The 10,489-nt window shown below is 38.5% G+C and overlaps 3 protein-coding genes across 3 annotated transcripts; all 3 read left to right on the top strand.

Annotated features, from left to right (window-relative positions):
- The first annotated feature begins 555 nt into the window (after positions 1-555).
- Positions 556-1,829, top strand: LOC137870126 (receptor-transporting protein 3-like). The gene is made up of 2 exons (XM_068707133.1): positions 556-758; positions 1,209-1,829. The coding sequence occupies exons 1-2, from the start codon at positions 610-612 to the stop codon at positions 1,549-1,551; spliced, it is 492 nt and encodes a 163-aa protein (XP_068563234.1). The 5' UTR covers positions 556-609; the 3' UTR covers positions 1,552-1,829.
- Positions 1,830-2,948: 1,119 nt separating this feature from the next.
- LOC137870125 (receptor-transporting protein 3-like) lies at positions 2,949-4,300 on the top strand. Its single transcript, XM_068707131.1, has 2 exons — positions 2,949-3,239; positions 3,661-4,300. The coding sequence occupies exons 1-2, from the start codon at positions 3,091-3,093 to the stop codon at positions 3,989-3,991; spliced, it is 480 nt and encodes a 159-aa protein (XP_068563232.1). The 5' UTR covers positions 2,949-3,090; the 3' UTR covers positions 3,992-4,300.
- Positions 4,301-5,631: 1,331 nt separating this feature from the next.
- LOC137870124 (5-hydroxytryptamine receptor 3C-like) lies at positions 5,632-10,398 on the top strand. Its single transcript, XM_068707130.1, has 9 exons — positions 5,632-5,682; positions 6,054-6,217; positions 6,396-6,440; positions 6,564-6,670; positions 7,112-7,281; positions 7,844-8,004; positions 8,337-8,547; positions 9,610-9,795; positions 9,960-10,398. Exons 1-9 carry the CDS (start codon positions 5,646-5,648, stop codon positions 10,241-10,243), a joined length of 1,365 nt encoding a protein of 454 aa, XP_068563231.1. The 5' UTR covers positions 5,632-5,645; the 3' UTR covers positions 10,244-10,398.
- Positions 10,399-10,489: the final 91 nt, after the last annotated feature.

Below are 10,489 nucleotides of genomic sequence, written 5' to 3'. Positions count from 1 at the left end.
CAGCACAGAAGTTAAAATTAGACTTAAAGTTGAAATTGAACCATGCACAGCAAAGACGAGTAGAAATGTTTGACAAGCTACTGTCTCTATAGGGATATTATGATGACAGCGGATCAACAGTAGGTACAATTATTCTGCAAAATTATCCCATCTATTTGAATATAAATGTAGTAAATATAAGTATATGTTTTCATCTTGTGCAAGGCAGAAGACATGAACATCCCAGTCAACAAAATTGTTATTCCCCATTCCAGTCATAGACCCGGAACTTAATAAAACCAAGTTTCCACTTTTAAATTAAATTTTCCTCAAGCCCTCTTGGTAAAGTCACAGTACTTTTGTGACTTTCTATTGAGTCACAACTTTTAAGTTTAATTTTCCTCCAACTCTTTATTGGTAGAATCACAGTACTTTTAAGCTTCATTTTCCTCAAACTCTATTGGTAGAGTCACAGTACTTTTAAGTTTCATTTTCCTCAAACTCTCTATTTTTAGAGTCATTGTCTCTCAACCAAGGCAAGTCATTCTCACAAGTTGTTTGTATACTGTGCAGATCAGCTGTCAGTGTCTTGTCTCTTTCTCAGCCAGCAGCACCCCTGGCACAGACAGGATGGCACAGCCGGAGTGGACACGTCTCTTCCAGATAACAGCTAAGAATCTTAAACCAGGAGACTCCTGGCATCTGGAGTTTGATGAAAGTCTTATGCATGACAGCCAAAAACCGGGCTGGAAGAAGTGTATCGTGAGCACCAGTGCAAGGTCAGTGTGTTTAACTACTGTTAAATACTGTAGTTGGCACATTTATGTATGGTTAAAAATATATATAGTTGGATGCATAAGGTTTATTCAGGTTTTTCTCTATGTACATGCACTAGGTTATCTCAAAAACTGGTCTCCACCATGTAAACCATTCATTTTTAGGGTAATAAGTTGGTTTTGTTAATGTTATGGTTAAGCATATAGCTCTAAGTTAATGCCATGCCCAGTATGACAAAGGCTGGGTTAGATTTACATTGACTTTGACGGAACAAAGATTCTGGTTTTATTATGTAAACAGGAAGGAGGTGATGTCAAGTGTGTCTCTCTCCTCCTATTTTACCGTTTGCACTGCAGTCAAACCAAATTATTTAGCCAGATAGTCAATGATTAGGATCGTCCAACTGACATTTAAACCCAATTATATAATTTCTGGCCTCTGTCTTTTTCAAGGTACAAATGCACCAAGTGTGGAAGAGGCTGGTCTTCTAACAAAGTAAGGGTTGCCTGCCACATGCACCTGTCATACAGGCAGGGCATTGTCAAGGTGAGGCCCTTCCGCCAGAACTGCAAGGTGTGCAGCGAAGGTCCAATGGAAAAGCCCAGCATCACCTCAGAGAACATCAAGATCCTCCTGAAGAATGTTGTGGAGAAGATAAGAATAAAATGCTACAATGAAGACCTGGGCAAAAAGAACAAGCCTTTCAGAAGAGTTGATGGTCAAAGTCCCCATGAGCCTGCTCATTGTGAGGCCTGTATGCAAGGCATTTGTCCAAGGAGTCTGCCTTTTTCATAATATGTGTGTGTGTGAGAGGGAGAGAGAGAGAGAGAGAGAGAGAGAGAGAGAGAGAGAGTGTTTCAAGCTATAGAGAGTTTTACTGATGTTTTATGCCAAAGCTCATATTGAATAAGCATCATAAGACTTCCCCTCCTGTCATTCTGTTACATTGTGTTGCTTCTATCATTTTCATATGATAATCAAGTGCATATAAGCTTTCATATTTATTCCTGTTGGTATCTTCTTGTTTTTAATTTTCTTTAAAATATTCATTTGTCTGCTCAAAAGCATTAAATCAGCCTTCTTACAAAGATAAATGTAATAGATAAATAAATGTGTATGCATACAATTAACTACATGTATTTGTGATTTGTAGTGTGGGTGTTTTTTCTTTTCAAATACATTATTTATTATTTATATAAAGGAATCCCCAAGGTAAACTGATCTGTGAACAGTCTATTTGGACATGTGCTCGTAATAATTTTTCGAAAATGGGATATTACCATAGACTGTATATAATGATATTACATACAGTGAAGACATGGAATCGTTTCAACAGCAGGTGGCAGTGTTGCATGAATACAGCAAGAACACGTTTCAGTTTCATTTCTCTTGCATTCCTTCCCTAGTGAGTGCTCTGAAGATTGTATGAAACACAGAGGCAGTGATCATATTTCAGTTAATCTACACTAATCACATTTATTTTGTGTGTGATACATTAGTAAATCAAAAGTTAACTCTCTGTGATAATCATAAGACATCCTAACTACACAAACACACACAAATATGTTACTTTTTCTTTACATGGGGGTACCCTTCTCTTCATTTCAGTGTATAAATAGGCTACCCAGAAATTCGACCGTCTACTAATACTTTTGTATGTGCTTAACATCTGACTCATCAAAACAAACTTGTCATTTCCCTTTCAATTCCCAGTACAAACCTAGACCTGCAACTTAAAGAACCCAGGTTTACACTTTTAAGTTCCATTGTCCCTTAACTCTCTATTGGTAAATACAGCTGTTTATATACTGTCCACATTTAGTTGAAATGGAACCATGCACAGGAGAAGGAGGTAGAAATGTTTGACAAGCTACTTTCTCTATATAGAAATGAGAATGGCCGCGGATCAACTACAATAAAGTAAAATTACTTGTGCAAAATTATTCCATCTATTTGCATAAAAATATGGTAAATATTAGCATATTTTTTCATCTTCTGCAAGACAGAAGACATAGAACACCCGAGCCTAACAAACTGATTCCCCACTCCAGTATTATTTACAAAACTAGACCCGAAACTTAAGGAAACCAGGTTGCTACTTTTAAGTTTCATTTTCCTCAAACTCTCTATTGGTAGAGTCACAATACCTTTCATTTTCATTTCCCTTGAACTCTCAGTCACAGTACTTTTAAGTTTCATTTTCCTTAAATTTGCAGAGTCACAGTCTCTCAACCAAGGCATGATAGTCATTCTCACAAGTTGTTTGTATACTCCGCAGATCAGCTGTTAGTGTTTAGTCTCTTCTTCAGCCACCAGCACTACTGCACTGAAAGGATGGCACTGCAAGAGTGGACACCTATCTTCCAGAAGAAAGCAAATATTCTTAAACAAGGAGACTCCTGGCATCTGCAGTTTGATGAAAATCTTTTGCCTGACTCCCCAAACTCAGGCTGGGAGCAGTACATCCGGAACACAGGTGCCAGGTCAGTGTGTTGGACTACTTTTAATTAGCATAGTGTTGTCATGTGTATATACAGTGTGGTGTATATATATATATATAGAAGTTAAAATAAATGATAGTTTAGGACGCACATTTGGTTTATTAAGTTTTGTGTTTGTGTATATGTACTTGTAATACTGAAGTAATGTCAACACAAATATGTCGGATTCGGGGACCAAAACTGGTGCGCAATGTATACCTCTAAATTTTAGGGTCAAGTTAGGGTAATGGAAATTAATGTTGTTAATACTAATGCTATGTCCAGTGTTATACAAGCTTGTTATTTTAGAGTTATCTTGAGGGAAGAAATAATCTGGTAACACTTGAACGGCAGGGAAAGAGTGTCATTTTGTTAAAGGGCCAGTTTAGACTTCCTTTAACTTGGGTCATCTGTCATTTTTAAGGTTCAAATGCCGTGAGTGTGGAAGAGGCTGGCCTTCCAACCGGGTGATGGTGGTCTTCCACATGCGCCTGTCATGCGGGCAGGGCGTTGTCAAGGTGAGGCTCTTCCGTCAGAACTGCAAGAAATGCATCAAAGCCCCAATGGAAAGGCCCAGCATCACCCCCGAGAACATTGACATCCTCCTGGAGAATCTGGTGGAGAAGATAAGAATAAAATGCTACCATGAAAACCTGGGCGAAGGACACAGGCCTTTTGTAACCCTGGATGTCAAAAGTCCCCATGAGCCTGCTCATTGTGAGGCCTGTATGCAAGGCATCTGTACAAGGAATTGAGCTTGTGTTTCTTTTAGGCTAGCCTTTTTGTTCATTTAAAAGAATATTTATCTCAGGCTTTAATGCCTAAACTCATATAAGACAATCATAAATTATATAATACAATAATAATTGTATATATAATATTTCATTGTATTGTGCCCTCTATCATATTTATTAATGATAATTTGCATGTAAACTTTGAGATTTATTCTTGTTGGTAGTCAGTGGTCTTTAAAATATTAATATATCTGCTACAATGCATTAATCAAGCCTTATCATCTTATCATCAGAAATGTGATGGACAAATAAAGCATATACAAACAATAATCTAAATGTATTTGTGATTTGTAGTGAGGATATTCTTTGGTCACTAAATGAGAGGAAGGAGGCCTGTCAATTCTGACATTGAAAGAATGTATAAAGGAGTCACTGAAGTAAACTGATCTGTAAACAGTACAATACTTAAATATCAAATACTATATTTGGACCTGAGCAGGTGAAATGTAGAAAAGGGGATATTATGCAATACAGTAGGTTTATTATTTTTTTATGCATGTCGCTGTTAGGTGGTAACGTGTCTATGGCACACAGGAAATGATGTACTACATTTCTAACAGAAGAAAGAGAACGAGAGAGTGTACCCAACACTTCATTAATAGGAGATGCACAGAGGTGGTGCCTGTACGTGACAGACAGGAACACCACTGCAATAAAGTTTCAACAAATTAAGCAGTGTCCTTCCTAACAGCTTCAATTTCAATGTATGAGGCTTAAATTGACTATTTCTGCACATTTGTAATCAACACTAAGTCCATAAGAGTACCAAATTGTGACAACTTGTTGAACAGCAATTACACAATATAAAGAAAGGTTGGTTTGCAGAAGCATTGCGTGTTGGGGCAAAGTTGTGCAACCTGGTTCATTTTGACAGACAACTTTAATATAAAATGAAAAATAGTTGGTTGGCAGGTGGTTTAGGGGGACACCAGAGGACACATGTTTCTCACAGGCCATCCACTGTTTATTTGCATAGGACCAGCAGGTGTGACACTGATGCCACTGTAGTCAGTCTTCACCTTCTGCAAGGCACACATTCTGGTAGAATACATAAATTTTGGATTATCTTTGTTTTGTATGAAACCACCGACAGGGAAAGTAGCTGCCGTGCAGAGTTTTCCATTTCCCACTTCATTTGCCAGAGGTTTGTCCACATCACGCTTGGTTTACACTGGCACTATGTATATCTTGGCCACTGAGGCTGAATTTAGTCTTGTAAGAGTGAGTTTGCCAGGTAAGTGGAGAGTATACCTTTGCTGTCTGGCCATGGTTATTTATGGACAGGCAACTCTCCTGTTCATACAATTGACAACTAAAAGCAAATTTTCCAATAAAGCAGTGTGATTATTAATCTGTGTGTTCTCCAGGCGTGATCCTGAAGAAACAGCTTTAATCAGACGACTGTTGGAAGATTTGACTCTTGCCATCATGAAACCAAAGGTAAAGTATCTTCTCCTGGTGCATATTATGTATGTTATGATGTGTTATTTCAGAGGCTGAATACAGCATCAGTTATAATGCATCTTTTCTGTAACTGATAACCTTGTTTTAAGTTGTTTAAATTAAAACATTCTTTGTAATTGTTGTGTTATTCTAGTGCCTTCCTCCATCAGTCATGCCCACTGTGGTCATCATTCTCATTCTTATGCCAGGTAAGCTTTTTGGTCAGCACAATATTGAGTATTAGGCATGCTTATATAAAAAGTTTTTTGCAAAGAAGATAAGCAACAAGGTTATAAAAAATGAAATAGCTTAGGAGAATGTGCACTGCACGACCAATTATACAACGTAAAATGTAGCCTATGTGCAATATTGTACGACAAATACTTGAAGACTTAAATTTCTTTGTATTCTGCATTAAATTGGGAATAAGTTAATAGAAATTCCAATGATTACTGGTAACTAATGTTGAGACAACATCCTTATTTTTCAATCTGTTTTGTTAGTAGCAGGTCTGCTGTTTTGTATAAATAAGCCAAAGCATGTTTACGACTTGACTTTACATTTTTAATCTTCCCTTTAGCTGTGTGCAGTGCCATCAAGGTGAACTGCTCTCAGCCGAACCAACCCGCCCTGCTGGAAGCTCTGCTTCCAGTCTTTAACCTGAGCTCCATACGACCCGTCATGAACATGACAACCTCCACCAACGTCAACACATTGTTCACCATGTATGGGATACTAGGAGTGGTATGTTTCAGCTCTCAGTAGATACGAATAAGTAGCATTATACTGTATACTGAGTAACCTACTTCATTATATTTCTGGGCTCCACTGAGATTTCCTTGAGGATTCATTTGGTCCCCAAAAAACACATTAGAAACACGGTCACTGTTTGTGTCTTAAAGCAGGTTTTCTTGTCTTCCAGGATGAAAAGGCTCAACTCTTGCTCACTTACCTTTGGCTACATTATGTATGTACTGCAATCATCAATGTCCATATTTCTCAGTCAGTGATGTAGAAATAATTGTGGGATAATGTTTTTGTGAATGATGTGATTATTACTTACTTACTTACACCAGCTTTGTGGTTTTAGTGGTGGATGAACGAGTTTGTCAGCTGGGACCCAATCCACTGTGGTACCGACAGGATTTCTCTTCCCAGAACCCTGTTTTGGGGGCCAGATATTGTTATCAATGAATTGTGAGTATATATTATGTATATATCTTATGTAAAACTTAACCATATTAGAGATGCAAAGTTTTTTAAATTGTTAAATTATTTCCCAAACCGGCTGTGCACAGTATTTTTTACCAAATGTTACTCAAACAGGAGTAAATAGTGCATTTCTAATGACTATTTTTAGCCGCAAATTAATACACATTTAGTGGTGTAGAGAGTATTTCCGGAAGCGGCACAATGTATTTGAAATTAACTCAAAATACACTGCAGTGCACATGTGCTGTAATTAAGGAAAATGTCACACAACGGAGTGACTCATTTATGTGTTTTCATGTTGTGGCGAAACATACAATATTTGTTAGGTGGATGAATTCATTTTTTTTATTTTGTAAATTAAAAAAATTAAAGGTGCCATGGTGTCATTTTGCCAATATTTGTTCTCTGCTTGTTCCTGTCTTGCAGTATGGATGAAAACACAGCCCCCTTTGTCCCATACGTGTACCTGTATAGCGATGGTAGGGTGCACGATTCTAAACCAGTCAGAGTTGTCAGCTCCTGTAACCTCGATATCTACACCTTCCCCTTTGATATACAGAACTGCACTATGACTTTCAGCTCCTACATCCACTTTGGTAAGGCACTTCCCCAAATGTCTTGTTTCCTGTCTTTATAAACTTTTGTATGCTGTCTTGGACAAACATATAAATGTAATGGTCAGCAAGTCATCTTTTTCCCTATTGTGAGCAGTAATGCATGTTTAACTGTAATGGTGTCAACTTCTATTTTTCCTATTTAATGGCCACTTACAAAGGGAAAAAAACCTCTTAAATAATCATGTATTCAATAAAATGTGTTTATGTGAAGGAATTCAAAGTTAAACTCTAACAAGCCTATTGTGTGATGTGTGCTGGCTAATGTTTTATTGTTGATGCACAATGGCATCTGCTGTTTTAGAGTAATTGAAAATGGATTGACCTGATGATTAATGAAAACGTGGGAGGGAGGAATGTCTTTAGCACTTTTCATTAGAAGTTTGCATAAGCTTGTGACAGACAACAAATTTGAATAAGATATAAATAATTTAGATACATTTTGTTGAACTATGAATTCCTATATTTCTGTAATATGTAGTGGATATGTAATGTGACCTTGACTTTACAGAATATTATATTTCTCTATTCCTCCTATTCCCAGCGAGTGACATAAAGATTTCCCTGGGGAGGGATGCAGTTAACATAACAGAGATCTCCAAGAAGGTGATGACCACTATGGGGGAGTGGGAGCTGCTGGATATCACCTCCATGGATCACAGCGAACAAATTGATGATGAATACATTGATGAGCTTATATTTCATGTAGGTTGGTTGTTCTGTAAATTGCAAATATTGCACCTTAAATTGCATTTCAGTCTCAGATTATAAGAGTATTGGGTTTGAAACAAGCAAACCTATGGTGTGAAATTTCCTAATTTTCTTCATCATTCTGTCCGAAACGTTTGACTTGCATTCGTCCTATTATAAATATCAGTCCCATTCAATTCCTTAATTGTGCAGCTGATGTAAATATATGGTATGTGGACATGGAGTTATGACAGCAATATTTCACAGCAAAAAAAGTTTAAATGCTCAGTTTTCAAATGTGCACAGAATGGGTACCTGACAATGTGTTTTGTAACTTACCTCTACAGATCAGAGTGAGGCGCCGGGCCACCCTCTATGTGGTGAACCTCCTGATCCCCAGCTGCTTCCTCATCACAGTGGACCTCTTCAGCTTCCTGCTGCCTCCCCAGAATGTGGACCGTTCCTCCTTCAAGATGACCCTGATCCTGGGCTACACCGTCTTCCTGCTCATCATGAACGACCTGCTGCCCATCACCGGAAACACCATACCTCTCATGAGTGAGTGTTATTCAGACTCAGCAAAGGTTCTCTGTATTTACTGAAAACCATTACATCTGTATCTTGCTTTTAAATGTATTTGTTGCATTCTGCTGTTTTCATGCTCTAGTTGTTACTTAGAAGCATCATTCATCTTTTGAATCAGTAGATGAGCTGCTGCATGTGGAGTGTAGACTGACAGATATCTTATGGTCAAACGTGTAAACAATGATATAATGATGATGCACCTTCTCTATCACATATTGGCACGGCCAATGAGTTTAAAACAAAATGCTCATTTGCTGAAAAGCTAGTATCCCTCATTCAAAAGTGGTGGTGTTTCCGAGCACCAGATTCCCTTTAGAAAACCTCTAATTTTACTGCAGCAGGTGTCTAACAGTCTGCTATACGCCCAGTTCTGGTTCTGGCTCTCCCGTGTCTCCCGTGTCTCACCCTCCGAGACGCTTCGCCAGATCTGGGTCTGTCAGCGGCGGGCTGGTCGCCGCTGCAGACTCCACTAGAGTCTGAGATGAACGAGTTTCTGTTGAACCTGTATGATTTCGTTCGATTTCGCGCTGAATCTGACCCGGTGTCACCAATAACAAGCATTGAGAATAACTGGGCGGTCTTTTTGTTGATTGCCTCGCTTACTTATGATGGTAATATAGAGGCATCAGTATTAAATTGAGACTGTTTCATAACCAATTGAAAGTTCCTCACAGTTCCTCATCTTTAACTTCAGCCTGCAGAGGAGATGTGGATCCATGGAACTAAGTGGACCCTTTGCCATCATAATTAAAGAGATTACAGGTTTTCATTACAGAAAAAACAAAGATATATATGGGCATGTATTATGGACAATTGTTAAAATTGGCGGCAATTTTGATTTCCATGCCTTATTCCATAAACAGATAGGCACTGTGGGCAAACAATGTTCAGATTTACATTGAATTTACATATGCATTTCCAGAAGGGTTACAGAAAGATTTTCATTTTTGACCGGCATAGGCAGCTGTCCTCTGTATGATTTACAGTAAATAATAAAAAACATTCAGCACCCTCTCCCCTGTCTCTTTCTGGCAGATGTGTTCTTCTCTATCTGTCTGGCTCTGATGGTGGCCAGTCTACTGGAGACTATCCTCATCACCAACCTGCTGTGCGGCTCGGCTGACTTCTCTCCCGTCCCTCGCTTGATCCAAGTGCTTGTGCTGCAAATTCTGGGCCGTCTTGTTTGCATGCCTCAGAAAACTAAAAAACCAAGGGATTCAGGTGGTTAAATATACATTAGAAATGTAGAAATATATTAATACAGAATATGACTTGATATACAGTGCAAAGTAAATCCGGTGGATCAGCATGATTGTTTATTGGCATTCACCACATTGTAGGAGTAGATTTTTTTTTTATTTTAACTTTTTCCCCTTGAAAACTAGAGATGAAACCCAACGTTGTGGTGGCACAGCAAAAACCTGATCAGCTTTCTGAGGAGATGGGGCCAGTGGTGGAGGACAAGTCCCTTCAGGAGCTGAGGAGCTTGAGCAAGAACCTACAGGCAATCCGCCTCCAGGTGGAGAAGCTGGGTGGAAGCCAGGGCTCGGAGGACTGGATCCAGGTGGGTTTCATCATAGACCGCCTGCTGTTCGGCCTCTACATCTTCTTCATATCAGTCAGCTTCATTACCATCATCATTATGTGGGTGAACTCATACAGTCAGTAGACAACAGCTGTCTGTTTTAAGCGGCTCCATTTATGTAGCAAGTAACTTAACCGTATGTTGAATTTGATCAATACATAATCATTTTGTTGTGTAGTTTGGAGCCAAGACATTTTTACATACTCTAAAGTTATTGTATTATTAATAATAGCAAATGGTCCTATTATCCCTCTTGGACATTCAATTAACTCTACATTAATTAGATGTAGAAGCCTTCTGTGTTATATTGTGCCATTCTAAAATGGAGGA

The sequence above is a fragment of the Cebidichthys violaceus genome, unplaced genomic scaffold (assembly GCF_023349555.1).
Source record: "Cebidichthys violaceus isolate CVI_PGR_0920_01 unplaced genomic scaffold, fCebVio1.0.p SCAF_13, whole genome shotgun sequence".
In the NCBI taxonomy this organism is placed as follows: domain Eukaryota; kingdom Metazoa; phylum Chordata; class Actinopteri; order Perciformes; family Stichaeidae; genus Cebidichthys; species Cebidichthys violaceus.
Note: the sequence above shows the minus strand (reverse complement) of the source record. Positions and strands in the feature narration are given on the sequence as shown.

Excerpts from the sequence above, each read along its gene's own strand:
- LOC137870126 (XM_068707133.1), top strand. The coding sequence starts at position 610 with ATGGCACAGCCGGAGTGGACACGTCTCTTCCAGATAACAGCTAAGAAT. Across the intron at positions 759-1,208 it reads ATCGTGAGCACCAGTGCAAG|GTACAAATGCACCAAGTGTG; the intron begins GTCAGTGTGTTT and ends GTCTTTTTCAAG.
- LOC137870124 (XM_068707130.1), top strand. The coding sequence starts at position 5,646 with ATGCCCACTGTGGTCATCATTCTCATTCTTATGCCAG. Across the intron at positions 5,683-6,053 it reads CATTCTCATTCTTATGCCAG|CTGTGTGCAGTGCCATCAAG; the intron begins GTAAGCTTTTTG and ends TCTTCCCTTTAG. Across the intron at positions 8,548-9,609 it reads AAACACCATACCTCTCATGA|ATGTGTTCTTCTCTATCTGT; the intron begins GTGAGTGTTATT and ends TCTTTCTGGCAG.
- LOC137870125 (XM_068707131.1), top strand. The coding sequence starts at position 3,091 with ATGGCACTGCAAGAGTGGACACCTATCTTCCAGAAGAAAGCAAATATT. Across the intron at positions 3,240-3,660 it reads ATCCGGAACACAGGTGCCAG|GTTCAAATGCCGTGAGTGTG; the intron begins GTCAGTGTGTTG and ends GTCATTTTTAAG.